At 40.3% G+C, this 23,097-nt stretch overlaps 1 protein-coding gene across 2 annotated transcripts; it reads left to right on the forward strand.

Annotated features, from left to right (window-relative positions):
- The first annotated feature begins 1,780 nt into the window (after window positions 1-1,780).
- Window positions 1,781-17,325, forward strand: crispld2 (cysteine-rich secretory protein LCCL domain containing 2). Of its 2 annotated transcripts, none has more exons than XM_084933748.1 (15): window positions 1,781-2,032; window positions 4,204-4,603; window positions 6,019-6,137; window positions 7,936-8,068; window positions 9,290-9,405; window positions 9,803-9,903; window positions 9,986-10,168; window positions 10,252-10,312; window positions 10,417-10,483; window positions 10,810-10,940; window positions 11,064-11,107; window positions 11,228-11,300; window positions 12,024-12,099; window positions 13,248-13,378; window positions 15,377-17,325. In XM_084933748.1, exons 2-15 carry the CDS (start codon window positions 4,334-4,336, stop codon window positions 15,426-15,428), a joined length of 1,557 nt encoding a protein of 518 aa, XP_084789874.1. In that variant the 5' UTR covers window positions 1,781-2,032; window positions 4,204-4,333; the 3' UTR covers window positions 15,429-17,325. The 2 variants fall into 2 exon arrangements, with proteins under 2 accessions (XP_084789874.1, XP_084789865.1); XM_084933739.1 differs by having other exon boundaries at window positions 4,245-4,603.
- Window positions 17,326-23,097: the final 5,772 nt, after the last annotated feature.

Consider the following 23,097-nt stretch of genomic DNA (forward strand, 5'->3'; position numbering starts at 1 on the left):
ATGAAAATCAAGTATACGATGGAATAAAATCTAAACTATTTGGGTCATAACACAGCTAGAACACTGCAGGGTCAGTAAGGCGATATGGCAGCGTCATACCATGAAGCCGCTTTTCAGGGCAGACGATTCGTGTTTTCCCATGCAAGCTCACAAAGCCTCCTTCCTTCCTCTTCATTCTCATCCAAATGACGCAAATTATAGGAAGTGCTTTTTACAGATAAAACCTTTTTAAAAGCTCTACCCTTTGATGTGGCTGCAATTCAGATGAAGCTGATATGTTTCCTACAATTGGCCTTCAGGCCTCCATCTGATCTGGCTGAGATGGTTTTACATGTTCATGTTAAACTGACAATCCAAGACGATGCCATTCAGATTTTACAATCACAAGAAATTACAGATCCTAAATGGGTTGTAAATAATTTATTTTTAAATTATGAGTCCCCACATGTAATTGCAAGTCAGGATGTAGGATGGCATTCATACTTGCACTTGATAGCCATTATTAGTTATAAACAGTTTTACCTAAAATAGTGTTTTTTCACCAACAAGGTGATTTCCAGATACATGTTAGCTGAAAATCTGGCATATCCTTGGCTTTCTGTGCCATGAAAAAAATGAGGAAACTGTCAAGTAGAGGACACAAGAAGTGTCGGGTCTAAAGATTTATCTGGCTCTGTCATGATTTGGTGCTCTGTTTTTGCCAATATTGCTCGGGATCTTGTCAAAACTGATGTAATTATAAACACAGAAAAGTAACAAGATTTTGTTCAACATGTAAATCCATCTGGATTGTATTGATTGACAGTGGTTTAATTTTTCAGTATGGCAATGATCCCAAGAACACTGCCACTGCAGTAAAAACATAGATAGATAGAAAAACACACATGGATCACTAGGAGCCATGGATTGGCCTCCCCAGAGCCCGGACCTCAGCATTACTGAAGTAGTGTAGGATCATCTTGACAAAGAACAAAAGGCAGCCAAGAAAAAGAATCCAAGAAGAACTTTGAGTGTCCTCCAAGAAGCCTGGAGAACTATTCCTGAAGACTACTTAAAGAAATTACAAGAAAGCTAGCCTGAGAGCGTTCAGGCTGTGCCGAAAGGTGGCCACACCAAAGATTGACATTCAAGCACTTACGAAACGCACATGCGTCTTATATACTTTATTTCCATGGTTGTTTACACGTTTTTCAGCAAATCGCTTCACCGATTTCCAATTTTCCTTTCAAAATATAACAAAATCGAGAGTGGCTCAAGACTTTTGCGCAGAGCTGTAAGTCATGAGATAAATTATCCTCACAATGACCTGATGGCTCTTTTAAATGGTAGCGGCACTATTTGTTTTGTCTTTTAATAACAGTGAATTACCGGCATTTATTCGCAAATTACGACCGAACAGAAAATACTTCCAGCCAATGGACAGTGGTGGATGAACTAATCTAGAAAGCATCGGCAAATTATTTATTAACCATCACAAATCCAATAATTACAACTTATCGATCCTCGTGTGTGGTCTAATCTTATAAGTTATAATAATTATAATAATGACCCTGGAATTGGCATAGGCATGAAAAGTTTTTCCTTTCAATTTCGTCATGTTTGTTATAACTGCTGATGGTCCACTTATACGCTTGTTTCTTCTGAAGCGTTTTTTCTTATCTAAGCCAAACTCATTATAATCCCACCGCCTGCCGCTGGCTGTTTTGACAGACCGCTGATTTACAATATTTGTAAATGTCCTCCTGACATTAGTCTGCGCACTGTGCGCTCTGTGTGCCAAGAACATAGTCTGCTTAAGGGAAGCTGGCGAGTGGGGAGAGACACTAATTTTTTCCTCTGGTCCTAAGGGGTCTCCTTCTCTATATAAGGCTCTCAGAGTTGCTCAGGAGTTACACAGTCTCTATGTTCCTCGGGAACACCACCAATAGCAGCAGCCTGCTCCTCTCATAAGAGAATTAACAGCTTTCTGGGGCTCAGAGGAAGCTGCATCGAAAATACTCAATCTACTGGATACTAACAAAGAAACAGAGAGGTGAGCACGCTTTCTTTCTTTCTTTCTTTCTTTCTTTCTTTCTTTCTTTCTTTCTCCGAAACAACCCGTATTTTATAATGCACATTCTCTGCAACAGCAGGAAAGGCAGAACTGCCCACCTGGTGAGATTTGCTGCAGATTTATTCATGCACTCACATCGCGATATAAACTTCTGACACATTGTAACTCTGATGTTAGCAAGACACCGGTCTTCAGTGTCTGCAGCCGTAGCATGATGGAAACCCTATGTGCAGGAAGTAACCTTATGAGCAAAGCATTTTAAGTGTATTTGGAGGTTATCGATGTGATCAAAAGATTATATTTCATTTATGGAAGCCTATATTTTAGAATTCTGGGACCAGAATATAACAGAAGAAATAACTTACTTAATGATGACCTTTAAGGTTTCTGAAGAAGAAGAAGAAAAAAAAGCCCAAACCCCCAAAACAATAAAATGAAATTTAAAAAAGTAATTGCAAATTACAAAAATTTCAAGTAACTGCAAAAAGTTATATAAATGATAGAATCTACATTATGGCATGTGTTTTTGTTTACATTCAGCCTCGTGGTGAGCTGGAGATGAGGTCAGTCCATCTTTGGATCAGATAGGAGCTCCAGAAGTTGAAAAAGGAGTCAAGTTTACATAGACGAGATGTCGATACGTACGTGTGTTCAGGTTTTCTCCTCTGTCTGTCACTCTGGTATCGAATTCATGAGAGCCTTGAGAAGGGCCCAGACAGAGAAGCTGGTAGAGGTTCAGTGTGAAGACGGGGCACAGGGAAAGAAGAAGGGTGTGGCGGCTGGGCTGCCTGTTGGCTCACAGTTCCCTGAGCTGGCACAGCATGTTGACACAGAGCCGATGCCAGACCTCAGGCTGCATCTCCAGCCAAAGGGAAAGAGGTGAAGGGATTCAAGGATAAGAGCAACCAGTGCAAGCTGGTTTATTTTTCCTTTCTTCTCTGATCACCCTGACTGACTGCTCTTCTCTCTTTCTAGAAGTTTATGACTTAGGGATATTTGGTTTAGCTTTAGTTTTGGACGTCTTGCCTCCACCTTGTTGCCTTTCAGAGCGAGGTCAGGTAAAGAGTCAGTTACACAATATTATGAACCTTCCTAATATGTGTGAGGAATGCAGTGTTTTGCCTAATGAGAGCTGAGTGAGAAGTTGTCAGCTTGAACTCAGGTCCCCCTCAGCAGATCTCACTGTGCTGCTTGGCTTGGCTAAAATAACTGGAGTGATACAGGATGGATGTTGTATATAATTAAGGTGCACTAGGTCCAGGTGGGTTATGTACACAGACTTTGTCATACACTTTTAGTCATGAATATAAAACTAATTTATTAGGGACACTTTATGTCATATCAATGTTTATGGTCAAATAATTGAGGTTGTTATGAATAAGACAGATTCTTGTACATTAAGACTGAGGCCACTAAAAATGATCATTTAAGCATTTAATGTCACGATATGTTACAAGCTGATCATGTACACATCACAGTGTCTGAAAGGGAAACAAAATGCCTCAAAGAATCAGCAATTTATCAGATAAATCTAATGGAAGTTTATGATTATAATTTTGTTCATGCTATATGAGAGTGGTTGATTGAACTCTGTGGCCAATATCTGTTTCAGACACCTTTCAGTATATTTTATGGCACTGCAAATAAACAAAAACACCTTCATAGCCTCAAAAATGAACATTGAATTATTTTTATACTTTGGCCTAAATAAAACCAAGCATTCAGAAGCTTCTCAAAGAAATGTTGTTATTGCAGGGCAGTTATTTTGGATTGCATCAGAGTCTATTGGCCCAAATAGTAAAACAGTCATAAGATGGCCAAAAGCCGAACTTACACAAAGCAGAACTGCAGAGAAAAAAAAGTCCACCTTTGAGTTAGGAAATTTTATTTTACTGCTCCTCCCCGTCACCAAACACTCTTCATCAGTAGGAGTTATAACACATAGCAATACAAAGGGAATATTGAAGAGTTATCAACTAAAAACAACCTGAAAGAGAGACAGATATTAAAGAAGAGTCTTGCTGTGCAGTCGTTTCTAGGTGTGTGCATTTATTTTTCAACTTTATTAGAAGAAGTACCTCCTACATTAGTTAAGTGTGGGAAGTGTGTGTGCCCATATTTTGTAATCTGGTCATTTTCTTGAATCACAGAGGAAGGAAACCATCATTGAATCGTCATTTCCACCCTGCAGATTTCATCTGGAACTGTGAAAGGAGCCTCTCTATATCCACAAGCTGCTGTCTAGTCATAAAGTATAAACTACGCAGCTCAAGTGTCAGGATGACCTGCGCTACAGTGACCTGGCCCCTTGTCCTCGTCCTCGTGCTGTTGTGCATCAGAGACTCGGCTTCCCTCTTCCTGCCAGACTCCAGCGAGCTCAGGAAGCTACTGAGCCGCTATGAGGAGGAAGCAGAGCAGAAAGGCACCAGCAACACAGCTGGTAACAGGACCCGCCGAGCCATCCTCTGGTCAGACCGTGAGGAGATCCTGCAGCTGCACAACAAGCTGAGGGGTGGGGTTTACCCCACCGCTTCAAACATGGAATACATGGTGAGATTATTGACCTATTTCAGTATTATCATGCAGATAAAGCTAACATTTTACTTTACCCTGGAAAAAAACTGTTATACTTATTTCTTGCACTTGATTTTTTTATTTGCTTTACTTGAGTGGTTTTGCAGAATTCACAGTTCAGTCTTACATTTATTTACCTTATATTGAACCTTCTTCAGCTCATCAGTTTAATCACTGTGTGAAACAAGCTTCTCTTTATGCCAACCTTCATGTGTTTGGCTTTACCTTGCAAACACAAGATTTGAACAGTAGGTGGGCGGGGCTTCTGTGCTCACAGTCAGGTTGTGCCTGAGATCACGATATAAGGAATATCTCCTCTAAGTGACATCACAAAGAGCCATAAGTAAGAGAAGCAGATCTTTTACCATGTATCATCATATATATGATATATATATACTCAAATGATATGAACACAGGATTATATATAATATATATATATAATGATATATAAACATAGCAGGTTCTCAGGTAATTTTCATCTGTCAGCAGCACCAATGAGGTTGGTAATCAGAGTTTTAGTTGACGTACAAAAAGTGGTGTTGCCGTAATAAAAACAATCTTTTCTCTCTGCTGGAAACATGTAGTCAAGATGTTGAACTACTGCCAGCCTTCTGTGCCACGCTTTTATGGGGAGGATAATAATGCTGACTCTGTCCTACCTGCAAACAGCTCAGCACATGCGGCTTGGTTAAAAGAGGAAGGAGAATAAGGCTGGAAAAGCGAAAATTAAGGGACCGCATGGCACATTAATACATAAAGTAGGAGAAGGATTATTGTGGAGACACACATAAGCTTATTGAAAACCACGTGCTTCATAAAATTGAGAGAAGCAGTGGTGGCCTGTGCGTCTCTGGAGTGTGGTTACACAGTGGAGGAAAATGTCTGCAGACTGTCTTTGCTCTCTCAAATTCCAGTGAACAGGCAGTGGATGTGTTTGTGTTAGTGTAAGGGTGTTTGGAGTTACAGTGCTGTCTGTGTGTGCATGTGTTAGCGACCACCAAAAGGCTGGAAATTTACTGAAGGGATGTACTTTGAGGGGCCATGGTGTATGGAGTGTTCAGTCACTTCACAGTGCCGCCTCCAAAGAGGGAGTCAGGTATCTTCTCTGTTTTCCACCCTCTTGTCCACTGCTATAATAAATCCCACTGAGGAAATTTGGATAATTCAGCTGTGATTGCTGGAGATTTGTAGTGGACCAAGGCCAGGCGCTAGGAGCTCCGCTCAAATGTCACCATCTAAGGATAATGTTGTACTTGTGTGCGGCTTAGTTTCAGCTTAATGGGAGAGAAGGAAGTGCAAGAGCAGAAGAGCAGGTTGAGGGAAGGAAAGCATAGTGTGGATTGCACTTGATACAGCAGGTGATGAATGATTGTTTTCTTATATGCATGCAGATTTGGGATGATGAGTTGGAGCGATCTGCCACTCAGTGGGCAGAGGAGTGTCAGTGGGACCATGGACCTCAGGACCTGCTCATGTCTATTGGACAAAACCTGGCAGTTCACTGGGGCAGGTGAGACACATTCTTATTTAATATTATTGCTTTATTTTGGATAATGTCTTTTTTTCAAAATCTGAGAAAAAAAAATCATTGGACCTTATCCTCTTCTGTACTTTGTAGATTATTTGTTAAACATTTGTAGGAATGCGACCACCTTTGATGTTGAATAACCATCTAACTGATGTCATGGACGTTTTTTTTATGTCCATTTGAGATGTGTGGACGTCCTTGTTAGAATTTCTGGCAAGAGAAAGTTCATCTAAATGTGTATATAATGTATATATTAAACAAAATAAGGTAAGTTCACTACACAACAAATAAACTGGAATTTAGATGTAAAAAACTGTAAATGGCTAAAAAAGATTTTTTTTAGTGATGCTAGCCATCTGTTGACAACCATGTACTGACCACATTACCTTGCTGTTCAAAAAACAAAACAAAGCAATGAATTCCTTCTTTGCAATAGTCAAAACTTTATTTCTCACTTTGTAAGAGCGTGAGGAGGCTTGTGTTCTACATGGGTTCATTCACCTTATTGCGACCAGTTTTGATGAAGGGGATAACACCCGGTTTTCAGTCATGTTTGCTGGGTAATTTGTATTAAGCAAAATACAGATAAAAGACTTTAATCAGTGGAGGTAAGGCTGTTAATCAACATGGCCATGCACCCTAATATTAAGTCTTGGCAAAATCCAAACAAGTGAGTTATAATCCCACTCCTCCTCTCAACTGTGCAGTTTTCGTTTTAAGTTAAACCAAAAAGGGTTTGTATGAGTTTGTAAGAATTCAAATTTCATAGCTAAAGTTGGGTCTCAGCCCTTTAAGGTGGCTGCTTGATCAACAGGAGTTTTAAACATGCTCCAGGACTAGCACGGTGGAATTGTTAGTCAGTCAGTCCACCATTTTTAGCCCAGAATAAAAACTCTTAGCAGCTACTATATGGATCAAGAGCAACTTTATTTGCAATGCTCCTTTAAGCAGATTTGCAATCATTTTTCTGAAGGCTACAAATCTGAACTTTAACTGAGTGGCAGTTTTCTTGTAGCTTTTTTGTACCAAGTGACTCCTAAACTTCCTTATAAGAGATTATCATCAACTCTAAGCAAAAGTGATGAGTGTTGTACTTGAGCTACTTAAGCTATAACAAAAGTGTCAGTGCATGAACCATAGGTATTGCTAGTCCTTGTTCATATGGAGTCTGATATGAATGAGGTTGTGTGTGTGTGTCCAAGTGGACATCAGACAGTAAGCCTCTGTGTTTAATAGTGTATGGCTATCGCAGCAGGTGCCCTTCCAGGAATCTGCCCTCATTCTCACAAACCCATTCCCCCTTCCTACTCCCTTCTTTTCTTCCTGTGCCAAAAAACCCTGATGCAGAGTCATTTTTTTCACTCCCCCTCTGCTCTCCATTTATAAGCTCTGCACGTTTCAACACCGTAAAAAGAGATGTTTATAATAGGAGCTAGAATTGATTTGTTAAACTGGGAAGCTGTGTTTAGCTTTGCTCTAATTCTTTTTGTTGTTGTCTTTTAGCTTGATTTGATTCCCTCTGTTATGGAGGGAACAGACTGCTGTTCCGTGTGCCAGGTTATATTCAGACTCATCATTTGAGGACAAAAGGGAGGGCGGTGGGTAGAGCAATGCAGGTTCATGTAGTTTCTCAAGTCTAGCCAAAGCACCTGGCAGATACCCCAGATGTTTCCCTTTTGCCCCTGGTACCCTGTGACTGAGCCTACTGTCTGTTTGTGTATGTGTGTGTGTGTGTGTGTGTGTGTGTGTGTGTGTGTGTGTGTGTGTGTGTATCCTACAGATACCGTTCACCTTCCTCCCACGTCCAGTCCTGGTACGATGAAGTGAAGGACTACACCTACCCCTACCCTTACGAGTGCAATCCCTGGTGTCCAGAACGTTGCTCTGGGCCAATGTGCACTCATTACACCCAGGTGAGACAAATACAAGAAAAAGGTTTGTCATCTTTGTTTGAAGCCCACAATTAACTCTGCATAGCATAACACAACTGAATCTCTGACTTAAGTGTTGGTGGTCAAGTCAGAATGTGGGTAATGTAGGCACCATATTTGGACAAGTAAAAAGAATACATGAAATTTCCACTGCACCATCTGCTGCATTGGCAGTCTGACAGTTTAAATTTAAGCTGGTGGACTGCTCTTTTAAGAAATCCCTGAGCAGTAACTTATAAACCTGCTCTTAACTTGATCAATTACTACAAGAACCTGCAAAGTTTGATAACTTGATGCAAATAATTCAAGAGAAGGGACAGAAAAAAGTTTTTTTTTTTAAAAAAAGAAAAGAAAGAAAGACGCTCAAAAGAAACAGGAATGAATGAGCCTGCCTCATCCTTCCCCACAGACATTACTTTGTGGATGTTGGGATGAGTTTACAGAAACATTTAGACTCCTCCCTGAAACCTGATCGCTGCCATCTGGTAGTCATTTTCATCCCACCAGACATGCCACACCGTTTGACCTGGATTCTTTTGAAGATGCTGCAGAGTGGGCAATGCCAAGTCTGAGCATCACCACCTTTTCTCTGTAAGTGCTGATACACGTGCAGTCCAGGCAGTCAAACCACATTTTAATCGCACTGTCCTGGATTACCAGCACTCACCAGCTGACTCACTGCTTCCACTGAACATTCCTGAAGGGGGAGAGTGCACGTTTGGGAGGAAAGCTTGGAGATGCTTTCGAATATGATGTCTTGTATTCCCTGTCAAATGGCACATCATTCATCTGCAACACCACTGCAGGAGCTTTCCGTTTCGTGAGCTGCGTTATTTTACTGTGGACAGTTCTGGGGCTTGGAGAATTTCTTTCCAAGTTAAGATATTAAAAGCTGACATTTCCTCCTTCTAACTGGATAATGAAAATACTCCTGGTTGTGTCACAGAGGGCAAACTGGGTTCACGTGATGACCACGTGACTGGGGAAGAATAACAGAACAGGCAGTCTTGGAAATCCCAAAGGCCTCATTAGTTATAACTGCCTAAATAGGTGCTTCCTCTGGAATGATGGTGGACCTATCGGTTGTGAGGAAAGAGAGGCAACAAATCTAGGTTACAAGATCAACTGTTTACTTTTCTGTGTGTCCTTTCAGAAATTGTACGTGCTAATGTTTGCCATTTACTTTCTCCTCCCCTTTTACAGCTGGTGTGGGCAACTACTAACCAAGTGGGCTGCGCTGTGCACGTGTGCCCAAGGATGAACGTGTGGGGAGAAATATGGGAGAATTCTGTTTACCTTGTGTGCAACTATTCCCCAAAGTAAGATCAGTATTACTCCATGCTGTACTGATCGTTAACACCTCTGGTCTCCAGGCTCTTGTTTACACACCTTCTCCTTACAGGGCTCACAAAAGCTGCATTTTGAGTTGTTAATATAGTTGTACTGTAGATAAGAAACACTAGCTGTCCAAAACATTCATATGACATATTGTTGCCATTAAAATTCCTCCAGAAGTCAGAGTAAAAATAGTAATTATGAAGTACGGGGAAAGAAAATAAGAGCAGAGTAGGAGTTTGTTTTCCAGACAGCCTATAAGATGTAATTGCCTTAGAGACAAAGAGGAGTGTTTTTGCTACAAGGTCACGAACCCAGTGACGTTGACTCATGGTTAATTTCCACCTTACTCAAGACGCCCATTGTTCAAAATTTCTGCAGGGGCAACTGGATTGGAGAGGCCCCATACCAGCATGGCCAACCTTGCTCCCAGTGCCCTCCAAGCTATGGAGGAGGATGCAGAAATAACCTTTGCTACAAAGGTGAGCGAACCCACCCGATTTTCACTCAGTCATTTTAACATTAAACTGGTTACCAAGCTGAACCCTATCTGTCCTTTTACAGACTCTCAGCAGCCAGAGATTGAAGACATGAATGAGGTGGAGAAGCCTCAGGTCCCACTGCCACCTCGTACCACTGCCAGACCTAAAACTATTGCTCCAAAGAAACCTGTGTTCAGACCCTCCAGTCCCAAGAACACTAATCCCAGGACAACGCCTTCAAAAACTCCCAGCAGCACTTTTCTTGGTAGCTATAGCAACTGTATACCTATCAAAATCATCATGAATTTTAATATTTTACACTTTTTAATATGTTTTTTTCCCTTGCAGCTCACAATATTAAGTGTGAGACAAGACTGCGAGATAAGTGCCGTGGCTCAACCTGCAGCAGGTGAGGTTATTTCAGTATGTTTTAGTGTAAAATTAGTTTAATAAGATAACACACTTTGCAGTATCCACTCACTGTGGTGGCCAACTTGTTTTCTGACTCTGCAGATACAACTGTCCTGCTAACTGTGTGCAAAAGAAAGGAAAAGTTTGGGGAACTGTCACTTATGATGTGGTGAGTCTGTCCTGTATGAAGCAAACTTACTGCATCATGCAGCAGTTTATAATGGGACTGTAAACGTGGTTTAGTCTGGTTTCACACTGGACAACAATATATAAGGCACTAAATAATATCTCATATGTATCCTGTATGTATTAGGTTTTTCCTAAAATTCCTGTTTTATCATTTATCCTAATTTAATGAGTGTTGTTTTCACATTTTTTTAAATTCTTTTCTCGCATTATGGAGCTGTTTTGATTTGGTATTTGATTTGTAATTAAGAGCTTTGCTTTGCTATTTTTGCAGGCTTTTCACCCAGCGTTTGTTTTTCATTGTTTCAGCAATCAAGTATTTGCCGAGCTGCTATCCATCATGGTGTGATTGACAACAACGGAGGACTAATCGATATCTCCAGAATGGATAAGTTACCATTCTTTGTCAGATCTACAAAGAATGGCATTGAGTCTCTCAGGTAGATATATGTACTCTGAAGGGAACATATAGGAAACAAATGTGCCTGCTTCTGTGATTAACACAATGAAATAATTTGGTTTCAGAAGACTTTACAGGTTTCTAAATTTGATGTGTTTTACAGTAAATATAAAGCTGGAAATGCCTTCACAGTGGCTAGAGTGAAAGGTAAGTGGAGCACTGCTTTTGTTCGGAGGAGCTTTGAGTCACGATTTTGTGCTGATTTGCACTATTTTCAGATATATATTAGAGTTTTAAGTGATTTTCTTTTCTCTCTCTCTGTGACAGAAATGACAGCTGATTGTTACACCACAGTGGCTGAAATCTGCCCTTACAAAGAACCAAACTCACACTGTCCAAGGTGTCACCACACATCCAACATTTGATTACTCAAAAACTGCTTTTCACTACAACAGTAGATGACATATTTAATGTTTGTCCTCTCAGATAAAAAGTAAATTAAAGTAAATGGACACTTGGTGTTTGTATTAGTTATTTACATTACTGTACAAAGGTTCTGAGACACCCCACATTTCCTTATATTTTGCTAGGAAAATGGGAAATAGTTTCTTGAAACTTGTGCAAACATACATAGAAACATAGTGTAAAAGACTAAAATAGAGTTTGTACAATTCTGATGAGCTGCAAAATCAAAATTTGGTACGAGCACCTTTATTCTTCAGCATACATTAATAGTTTAACAAATAATAAATATATCCCCATGATGATAGTTAGGTAAAAGGACATGACTGAAAATATGATAAAACAGCCCAAAGAAAATCAAGAACAAGAACAAACAAGTCTGGCTCCTTGGAAGTGAAATATGAAGAAATGAGGGGTGGCCCAAGACTTTTGCACAGCACTGTATGCATAGCAAATAAAATTTTGAATTTAATATAATGCAGTTGAGAATAAAATGTAAATGTTTGTCTTTTTGCCAACTACATCTGTTAACTGAGAATATAGGAATGCTAAATGAAAGTGCTAAAATATTACCACTTATTGAAGAAACCCCCCCATAGCAAAACATCTTTCTACGACTCTTGTCTGTCAGATTTATACTCAAGTGCAATTTGTTTCTCAGAGTCTTCTGTCCAGAGAACTGCAAGGCTCAGCCCTCATACTGGTCGCCTGTTATTGGACACAAGATTTACACAGATGTAAGTAACACTAGCTTCCAATCTGTATCTTCTGAAATAAGGGGTAATAAACCACAATCAAGTAATGTATGTGTTTCAGTTTGTGCAACTAATACACGACCTACCTGCTGGTGTGTACTTTTATGTGCTTTTAAAGTGTATGTTTTATTCCAGTAATGCGAGGATGGTAGGAATAAAAAAAAAAATCATAATTAGCTGATTGTTTATTATAACTTGTTGGCCTCCTCAGCAAAAACGGGGAGATGTCTGAATGATTATGTCTGCGTGATTATGTTGCATGGCCATGAACAACAGCTGAATCATAGGATCATGGAGAATTGGAGTAATGATAAGGCAAACCGCAGACTTTGTGGAATGTGTTCGACTTTATAGGGCTTTACCACTCAAGCATTATCTCAAAGTAAGTGCCTCTTTTTCACTGAAGAAGACACAGAAAGAAATACTCTTAGGAAGACTGGTTTAGAATATCCCTCTGAAGTGACTTAAAAAGATGTTTACAGTGGAGAGGACACTGTAAAGTGCCCTTCAGACTAAACATATCAGATGTAAAATGTAAAAGCTTTTATGTTACTTTCAAAGTTTATTTTAGAGCTGCTAATCTGTGAATTCACATGAGGTCAATGCTGGGTTTAAAGAGCTTAACCACTGATGAAACTGACTCTTAACCAGATCACAGGTCCTCTGAGATCCTGAAACAAGCACACTGACTCATAACAAATGCCCAGCACCCAGGAATGCTTTGCAATCTGAGGCACCCACATCTGTTTCTACAGTGGTGTATAAGCTGAATGTTGGTTAAACATGAGGCATAAACTGTCTGGTTACAATCTCTGGTTGGGTGTATGGACAGTCTGATCTATGTTTGGAGTAGAAATGATTGATTGTACTCCAAACTGTTGATAAGAGCTCATGGTCTGTTTTGCTGGAGCCGTACTTCTGGCTCAGACTCTACTCCTTGAGTCTGTGTGTGTGTGTGTGTGTGTGCGCGTGTGTGTGTGTGTGTAAGTGTGGTTGCTGACGTCTTTCTGTAAAATATATTTTATGCTGTATTAAACAATTATTAGACTGAAGTAATGTTTGCACAGTGAAAAAGTGGTTTTCCATCTTTTTAAATCCTCTCTCAGGTTCACCATATCTTCTCTTCACAGAACTCCAGCATTTGCAAAGCAGCCATCCATGCAGGCGTAATCAAACCCAATGGCGGTTTTGTTGATGTTTTGCCTCTGGACAAGAGAAAGAGCTACACAGGAATTCTGAAAAATGGCATCCAATCTGAAAGGTACTGCTCCACAGGGATTTTAGAGATTCCTACTATTCCAGACAACTATGTTTAAAATGTAGCCCTTTAAACAAGCAAGTGCCAACAGTGAGGAGTAAAAACTCCTTTTAACAGGGAGAACGCTTCGGCAGATCCAGGCTCTGTTAGGGGCAGCCATCTGCCACCACTAGTTGGAGGTCAGGGGGGAAGTTAGGATAGCAAAAAGGCACACTGTGGGAGAGAGAGGCAGAGTTTAGTTATTAAACGAAATATAGTAATGGTGTATAAACACATAGAGAGGGAAAACACACGAGTAAAGAAGAAAAGGGCAGTGGATCAAGGGAAGCCCCGAGCAGCATCAGTAACTCAAGGGAGGGTTCAGAGACACCTGTTCCATCTCAGATTATATGCTTAATCAAAAAGGGACATTTTAAGCCTAAACTTTTCCCCAACTGGGAACTACTGGCTATGCAGGTAGATAATATCCTGACTTTCAGTCCTGAAAGGTAGTCTTGTTACCTTGACAAGGGAAAACAGCAGCCAAAGAGCAAAAGATCATCTTCTAATGTCTGGAGAAATGTCCCTTATGAGAATTCCCTAAACTGTAAGCTGCACAGAGATGAGTTTCTTAGTGTCTCTTTTAGGAGGAGTTAATTTAATAAAAATCAAATGAAAGTTAATCGAAGGTGGAGTTTTATATCAAATTTTGTATAAAGTGTAGTCACCAAAAAGTCAAATGCAACTGAAATAAAAACCAGAAGCTTGCTGAAATTTAGACAAGTAAACTGTCCAAGAGAGTCTGAAATAGAACAAGGCACTTTTAGCTGCGCCCTTATTTCGAATGGGGGCACCACATTGCATTTGTCCACATGTTTGTTTTGGCCCCAAATTTTACACCGGATGCTTTTCCTGATACAACTCTTCCATTTATCCAGGTTTAGGACCAGACCTGAGATTACATTAGCTCGTGACCCCTTGAGACTGGGTTTGTGTCTCCTCCCAGTCTCAAACTGGGGATCTGTCGTGTTTAAGGTGAATGTGTTAACCATTACACCTTGGAGCTGTAAAAGAGACTATAAAATATGCCAGAAAAAGGTGCTTTTATTCACTATGCCCTATCTTGATTTATGTGCACTGTAATACTGCAAGTAGTGGGTTCCCTTCATGCACACCATGCTTCTCAAATCAGTCTCACATCTGTGGCCGGCTCCAGTGGACTAAGCTCGGGCAAAGAAGCCCTTGTGGCCAGTTCTAGTGGCATATGGGGTTGTAAGAGTAATGGTGTGGTTTGGTGTGTGGACGGCCCACACATGGGACCTTTGCTTACTTTACTCAGGCATTTCAATTGAGTGTGCAAAGTGCTGAATGGTCAAAAGCATGCCAAGTCTTATTCTCTGAAATCTAATGCAGAGCTGTGAAGGTTTCACTCGGGGCATTCGGATAGGAGGTCAGTAGATGGCTGAGAGAGAGTCTGTGCCATGTGCCAACATCATGGCAGGGTGGGCAGCTTGGATTGCTGGGGAAGTAATCACATCCTATCCAATTACTCGAGGTTGGAAATGCTGTCAGCCACTTAGAGTGCTTTCCTATATGGACAATTATCTGTGATTAGATACCAGTTGTGCTGGCCTATCATGATTATCTAGCATGGCAAGACTTTGAGATATTTACGCTAATGAACAAATTACAGCCGTCCAGTTTAACACATGAGGTAATTGGAAGATTCCGTCACAGAAATATAAATACAATGAGTGATTCTGCAAATGTGTCCTTTTCCCCCCTAAATGTATCATGTGCACCATGAATGTGTGCTTTTGATGGCTCTGATTGGTTGAGGAACTGGAGGGGTCTCATTTGACTTAAAGGAGCACACAAACTCACAAGAAAGCAAGATTATTCCACATTTGCTCCTTCACCTTTGATCAGGCTTCTGAAATCTGCTTCTCAGAATTTTGAAAGAACATACTTTTTCATGGTGTAGTGATAAAATGAACACTTTTTTGTCATGTCCATTTGCAGCAGAAGCAACATGGAGGGAGGATCCTTCCGAGTCTTTGCTGTGAGGCAGTGAGACTTAAGTTCAGTAATCTGAAGACCAACAGAGTCACCTCAGCTGCTCTCGAAGAGAAGAAAGTGCCCATAGCTTTGATGCCATGGCTGTTTGTCTGTCCCATCTGACTGACGGAAACTTTCCCCACTCAGTTACAAACAGTAGTCATACAGTAAAATTCATCCACTCATCCAACACATTGATAGTCCTTCATGTTTCTTCATCTTTTCTTAGACTTACATAATCTGTGAATACAGAATTTTTTTTTTTTATAAATATATTATATAAAATGCATTGAACAGCTGGTGCTGGAAGTTTTGAGTTAGACTTGTTTTACAAAAAGCAATATGTTTACATTGGTGTTCTTATTACAAGTGTCATTTGTTTTTCATACACAGGAATGTATCCAGATCACACTGTATTTAATCATTGTGTACAGAATATATTATATTTTGGGTTTTTTTTAAAGAAATAATAACATGTTTAAGTTCTAGCCATTTAAAAAAAATATACCCCTCTTCTTCATCATTGCTTTTCTAATTCTTAGCAGCGAAGTCCAAGTTTAGTGTGAGCAAAGATGATTTGCTGGGTTTTTTTTGACCAGAAATTTTGAAGCAGATACAAATATTCTGCGAATTGAATGTGTATAAAGGCAGCAGGCACTGCTGGAGAGAAGTAATATTTTCCTTAAGAAGACTAGTGTTGCTTCAGTGCCTGCCATGTGGAGGTGTTCGGTTAATGAAGAGCTGGTGTAGGTGAGACAGTTTGTGCACTTATAATAATAAGTAGTAACATCCCAATTTTTATTTATTAACTGCTCAGTGCTTTCTTCTTTTCTTTGTTTCTAATAAATATATTTCATGAAAATGCAAAATGCTCCCCCCCCTTCCCACGTGAGACCGTTGAATGTGTTGCGTGTTTCAGGTACAAAGAGTGCTTTTTGTTTAGAGACTGGACCACGTTGTGAAGGTTTGACACTAACACTGTGCAGAACACACAGGAGACAAGTGTAATATCTCTCACCATAGTGGATTAAAGCACGGTTGCGTTTGGTCAGGTCTGATTAATATTTTTGCTCCTCATTTAGCTCTGTGATATAATTTTACATGCACAGACATGAGGGAATGATACTCAGTAGAAACTAATGAAATAAATGTAAAGTCCATTTTGTGTAGAAGCGCTGCCCTCCTGCAAAACACACCCAACATCATAGTCCCATTTAGCCCATTTAACCTACCTGCTGGTTTTCTTCTTTTCCAACTTCCTGTCTCTTTATCCTACCTCAGTCCTATCGCTGTGCTTAGTATTTAGATCTTTTCTATGTGGGAATTTTGTGGAAAACGCTAAAGGTTTTGTAAAGTTGTGGGATCTGTAAATACTAAGATTTTTGTTTTTTGAATCATCTTTAATACAGTAAGATTAAAATTAAGTAATTGTGTGAATTTGTTTCAATTGTCTTGGATGTATTGCGTTTATACAGGTTTAGGGTGCCTTCTATACTTTTTGCACAGTTTGAAAATCGAGTGTCTTACAAATCCCAATGTACACAATTCTTTTTTTCTTTTAAATTAAAAAGTCAAACATGATATTTTAGAAATCATTACGCATCATGGGTGTTATTTTGTGATTTTTTTGTGTGTTTGTGAGCAATAATATTTGAAGAATGAGCCGCTTTCCTAAGTAAAGGATAATATCCATATCCAGAAAAGTGAAGCAACCCTTAGCTTACTCTTAGCTACATAAGGTCCTGACTTCATGACCATGAAATGTTGCAAGTCTGGCTTTAACTGGTGTCCACAGTAACGTGGTTGAAACCAATGCCCGTGCAGATTGCAAAAAAAAGTATTTTAATAAGATCTTGTAACTGTATTAAATGTACTTTGGCCTCAATGTCGGACTAAAATCTGTGTGACATGAATTATGAATGAAATTTAGATCCAGGCCACCCAGGATTTGTCCATTATCTTTGGAAGAATATAACTGACCCTGTTCACAACCTGGCTCTGCTTCTTGTGGGCACAAGCATAATGGGCGGAGCAGAGCAACACAAATAGGGATCACTTCTCACGGACTTACACATAATCTGCCAATAGGGTCTTAATAATACAGGAAAGAAGAAAGAAAGAAATAAAGAAGTCTGTCTGCATGACTATAATATCATCATCCTGTAATTCCAATTTAAAAATCAAGGCCAAAGGTCATGTGTTATTTATGATTGGGGTAAAGGTGGCTGAATGGAGAAAGAGGGAAAAAACAATCTTGTAAGCAATAATAACTCCTCATAACCCCAGGGGTTATATGAGAGGCAGATGTTCAGTTTCAGTTAAGCCCTCGTTGGACAGGACCCTGACTATCCTACTGATAAACAGCTGCAACTGGCTTGTGTGATGACTGTTTTACTCCCATTGTCAATGGAGATAAAGATTTGTACTCACCCAGTAAATCCCCTGTCTGCTAAGGGAAAAAGATTCCTGGTTTCAGGCCAACTTTATGTTCTCTTGTGCTCAAGAAGTGCTTTGCAAACAGGCTGTTTTGTTGCATCACAAAGGACTCCTAGGGTAAAAGCAGAAGAATCTCATTTGTTTGTTGCTGCAGACATTAAGACCCCTGAAGGGTTAAAACTCACAAATACACTCTATTTTCCTCGTACAGATGTACAAACAGTGCACATTACTTTCTGCCTCTACTGGCATCTTCTCTTGTGTTGCGACTTTGTAACTAACCGACTCTAATAAACTTTATCAGTATCAGTATCATCATTTTAAGCTCCAGTTTAAAACTTGAGTCTTCCATAAGACAAGAAGTGGGGTACACCCTGAATAGGTTCAGGGTCAAGACAAAGAGACAGACCACCTTTCACAGCTAGGGGCAATTTAAAGTCACCAGTTAACCTAACCCACTAACTGCATGTCTTTGGACTGTGGAAGGAAGCCAGAGTTCCCAGAGAGAAGTCACGCAGACATGGGGAGAACATGCAAACTCTACACAGAAAGTGTAGAGAGTAAATAGAGTGGACCAGTGAAAGAAAGAAAACAAACAAAAAAAAAAAACAGAGTTTCGACTATCTCCTTAGAAGTATGCTACGTCTTTGGGCTACATGTGACACAGCAGCAATAATGTTATTTTCCCAACTGGTGAAACATCTAAATTCTTCAGACACTTAAAAAAAGAGGTCAAGGACTATAAATCCAAGAGTTTTTAAAAAGCTTTTAAGAGTGTTTTGAAAAAAGAGGGCCAAAATAGCCGGCGACAGTGAGCATCTGCCTCACTCGTGTAAAACAGTGTTTCAAGTTTTACATTAGAGACATGTAACCTATGCAGAACTTTACACTGATTTATCAATTTACTGAAAGTGTAAACATTTTTGATTGAGACTGCTACGTTTATCGATGCCTATAAAATGAATTCTGCTGACACAGATAATCTCTTTTCCCTTTTTCTGAAGCAGCAGCATTTGTGCTTTTGGGATTGTTACTGTTTAAATGTCACGGATGCGCTGTCACAACGACAGACATTCATGATTGTTTATTAATTCTGATGATTTTTCATCATACAGTAAACTGACTTTGTGTTTTTGACAAAGCTTTGACTCAGCTTTGCATGAAATGCTGTCAGACGTGTAGCACTCATACACTAGGTGCTGCTGAAGTCTGAAACACAGAGAGAACTGCTTTGTGCTTTCATTTGCAATTTTAGATGATTACAGTGTAACAACTTTGTGTGTGGCCATGCTAACCGAATATTGACAATTTTATTATTGGGGTTTTGGAAGGAAGGACGAGAGCTTATTCCAAGCATAGTCTGTATATACCGCAAAGGACCTCCCAGCAGTATTTTGATCGTTGGAGAACAATTTGTTGTACAACTCAAATTATGTGATTGTGATGTTAGGTTTCTGGTCAAAACAAGTGCCAAAAGAGACAAAGCTGAGTTTATGCTTATTAATCACAAGATTGCTCTGAGATTTGTAGAAACAAATGGAGGAAGAGGGCTTTACCAAATCTATTTAAAGGGAGTATGTGGACTTTGTTTTGGCCCCGGCAGAATCAAATGTTTGCCTACATGATTAATTTATTACTTATCTACATTTTAAGGTTCCAGTACAACAAAGGGTTAGATTCCTAACTACTGATTATCACTATTCTGCAATAGCAGATACATAATTTTTCCCCTTTTTGTGTCGTTTATTTGGCGGCCTCCAACTCATTTTGCTGTCTACCAACCATCGTACCTGCTGTCTTACTTCCCTTTCGTAATAATTTGTAAGCATCATCCATACACACTGTGCTACAGCAGCTATCCTCTGCATCCAGCCTCACACCGGCACCTGCGCCTCCCACAGCCAAAAACAAAAGACATCCATAAAGATCCATAAAGGTCCACTTTGTTCTGGCTGTCTGGAGATCCTGATGAATGGCAACACTAGCTGCTCCACCAGTTTGACACCAAGTGTTGTTTTTTTTTCATGTTGGAGAGACTTTCATCCTTTTACCTCATCAATGATTGGTCCAAATTTTCATAAAGCCTATTCATTCATTAATATTCCTCATCTGGTAACAGTCACGGTTACCAGATGATGAATAGTAATAATTTTAGCTATCATCTGTCCTTTCCTCTAAAAACAGGTGGACAGTTGCGGTCGTCAGTTAATTATCTTGACAATTTCTGCTTGGATTGCTGAGATATTTATGCAGACATTAATCTTCTTCACATGATGAACTGAAATTCCTCTGGAAACTCACTCGGTACCAATCTCAAAAGCCACAGCTTGAATTTTGGTTAGGTTTGGTTTTTGAGCAAATCCTTTTCAATTTGACATCAGCTTTAGCTAATATGTGTTAGCATTCTAATACCATAAAGGAAAACATCATAATTGTAGTCCATTGGAATTACATTTAACAAAATATTAGGCACGCACAAAGTGATAGCGGAGAATCTGCTCAGACATGGACTCTCTGTTTTGGTTATGGTAAGAAAACCATTTCAGTTAGACAAGCAGGGATTCACTACAGCTGAAGAATAAAGTTAAAGCTTGGTGCTTGGGCTTTGAGCTTATTGCTCTCTGCAGACATAGATACAAAAACTGCAGAGTGATAAGTAAACAGTTCCTCATTAACCTGTGGTTATGGAGGTGTTGAAGCAACACTGACATATCTGATGGAGTCATGAGAAGTTTGGAGCTGAAACTGATGGCTGAAAAAAAGGGAGTGTTTGGTATTACGTGAGATGAGCGATGTGTGATATATGGGCATGATGCATGCGGATCGAGTTGTCTGTCTGAAGCAGTCTGAAGGCGTTGCTCCATTTACTCTGTCAGATAGGACGAATAGTCTGATGTTTAAGTGACATCCAGCACAGACGCAGCCAAACCACACACGGAAATTCATGTGATGACGCGCTGCTAGGTAATGTATCCCCCTTGCTGTTTTTTTTGGTTGGGCTCTCTTTGTTTTTTCTCGACATGAGAGCCAGCGTAGTGAATCCCTGGCTGGGTTCCCCAGGGAACCAGTTTGAATTCTAGCCCAGTAGGAGGCAAACCCAGGCACGAGAACAAAGGCTGTTTGTCAGCGAGATGATGATAAGTCTGTGGTGATGGTGTGTAGTCAACCAATGTGGACTGGAACAGTTAAAGCTTCACGGCATGGGTAGCTCTATAAGCCCCATGTATTGGGCTGAAATGACAGGACCTCAGTGATGTCTGTGTTGACAGACACATAGACAGTTTTTCTTTCTCGCTCGTGACGCACTTTTACTCTTGGAAGAGTGCGCCGAAGATTTAGAGCCCACTGATCAAACAATGTTGTGCGCACATGCTTATGCCTCATTCAGCAGTATGGGTTTTGTGGTATAGACCATAATCAGTGCTGTTTTGAAGGAACACTTTAGTCCATCTCAAAGTATTGATATATGCAAATGTGCGATGACTAAGAAAAAGATGATCTTGAAGTTGTCTTGTCGAGCTGTGGGTAGTGACTGAAAGAACAAGATCGCGGATGCAAGCGGCAGAAATGAGCTTCCTCTGAAGGCTGGCCTCTCCCTTAGAGATAGGGTGAGAAGTTCGGCCATCCGGGAGGGGCTCAGAGTAGAGCCGCTGCTGCTCCACATCGAAAGGAGCCAGCTGAGGTGGTTCGGGCATCTGACAAGGATGCCTCCTGGGCGCCTCCTGGGTGAGGTGTTCCGGGCATGTCCCACCGGGAGGAGGCCCCGGGGCAGACCCAGGACATGCTGGAGAGATTATATCTCTTGGCTGGCCTGGGAACGCCTTGGTGTTCCCCCGGATAAGCTGGAGGAGGTGGCCGGGGAGACGGAGGTCTGGGCCTCTCTGCTTAGGCTGCTGCCCCCGCGACCCGGCTTCGGATAAAGTGGATGAAGATGGATGGATGGATGGATAACAAAACTTAAAGATAAAGGCAATAATACATTCTAGCCTTGTGGAAACTGAGAATTTGGCCCAAAATCATCCTTTACATCATAAAATTCATAAACATAATACTGAAAACAAGGACCCAAGGAGTTCTAAATGTTGAAGTTTAATAAAAGACCTTCTTTGCACATCACCACTCAAAACAATTCCCGTTATTCCAATATTGGTCCAATAAAATGCTGTGAAAGTATTACACAATCCTGCTGTTACAGATTACACAATCTATAAAACACTGTCTCAGTGTAAAGACAGTGTTTTATAGATTTCATCACAAAAGGATCTTTAAGCCTCAGAGTCAGGTTTTGTTTACCAGCATCACACTGTAGACACATAATCACATGCTACTAATGGACCCCTGCTCCTTTTGTAACTCTTCCACTTGCTGTTACCAGCCAGTTTGGTGAACATATGAATTCAATGAGTGCGTTGGCACTTTGTTCTGAGAGGAGCAGCGAGACAAGTGGAAAGTTACTCAGAAGTAAACAAGACTTGAGGCCAGTGTTTTTATCTGTTTAAACAGCTCTATCCTCAGTAAGTGTGCATAAGAACACAACCAGTGTTTCACAGAAGAGCAGGAAGGAATACGATGCTTCGGTCAACCTCTGGTTTGCTCAAGTGTTCTTTGAGAGGGTCCGAGAGTTTGGATGAAACTGACCTTCGCCTTCTGTGTTCTCCTAGTCTGTCCAGTCATTGGCAGCAATGATAAAAGAACACATAAACACTTCCCCCGCTGTAAATACAGAAGCGAAACTGGGTGTAGGGTGAGCTGAAAGCAATTATTTATTTTGTGAAAATTAAATGGAAACCAAATTCTAAATACCCTGGATATGTTATTTACACAACTGCAGTTGCACATCACTGTTAAGGGATCTAATGAGCTTCCTGCAGTGCAGCAAGTATGAGAAAAACTTCCACTGCCAAATGAATTTAAGTCACAAAATTGTAATTGCAACATATTGGGAGCAGTGCACGCTTAAATATCATTACCTTAAGCTGAATATGTGATCTTAGGGTTACTTTCAGTTTAATATTATTTTATTTTATGCAACTCCACTGCTGCCCAGCTATGTGAAGGAACGTACAGGTGGTGATAAATCTCCACTCTAGCACCTCTTGCATTTGTCAGGCTCTTTTTACGAGTGGAAGACAAAAGGACTTTGATGAGCTAGAGTAGCTCTTACTCCACCGGAAAAGGAAAAGTATCCCCACAATCATCTGACCTTTTACGATTCAGAGAAAAATGAATCTTCTACCTCTAACTAACCT

Source organism: Perissodus microlepis, chromosome 1, assembly GCF_051167445.1.
Source record: "Perissodus microlepis isolate ML-2025 ecotype Zambia chromosome 1, ASM5116744v1, whole genome shotgun sequence".
NCBI classification, from domain to species: Eukaryota; Metazoa; Chordata; class Actinopteri; order Cichliformes; family Cichlidae; genus Perissodus; species Perissodus microlepis.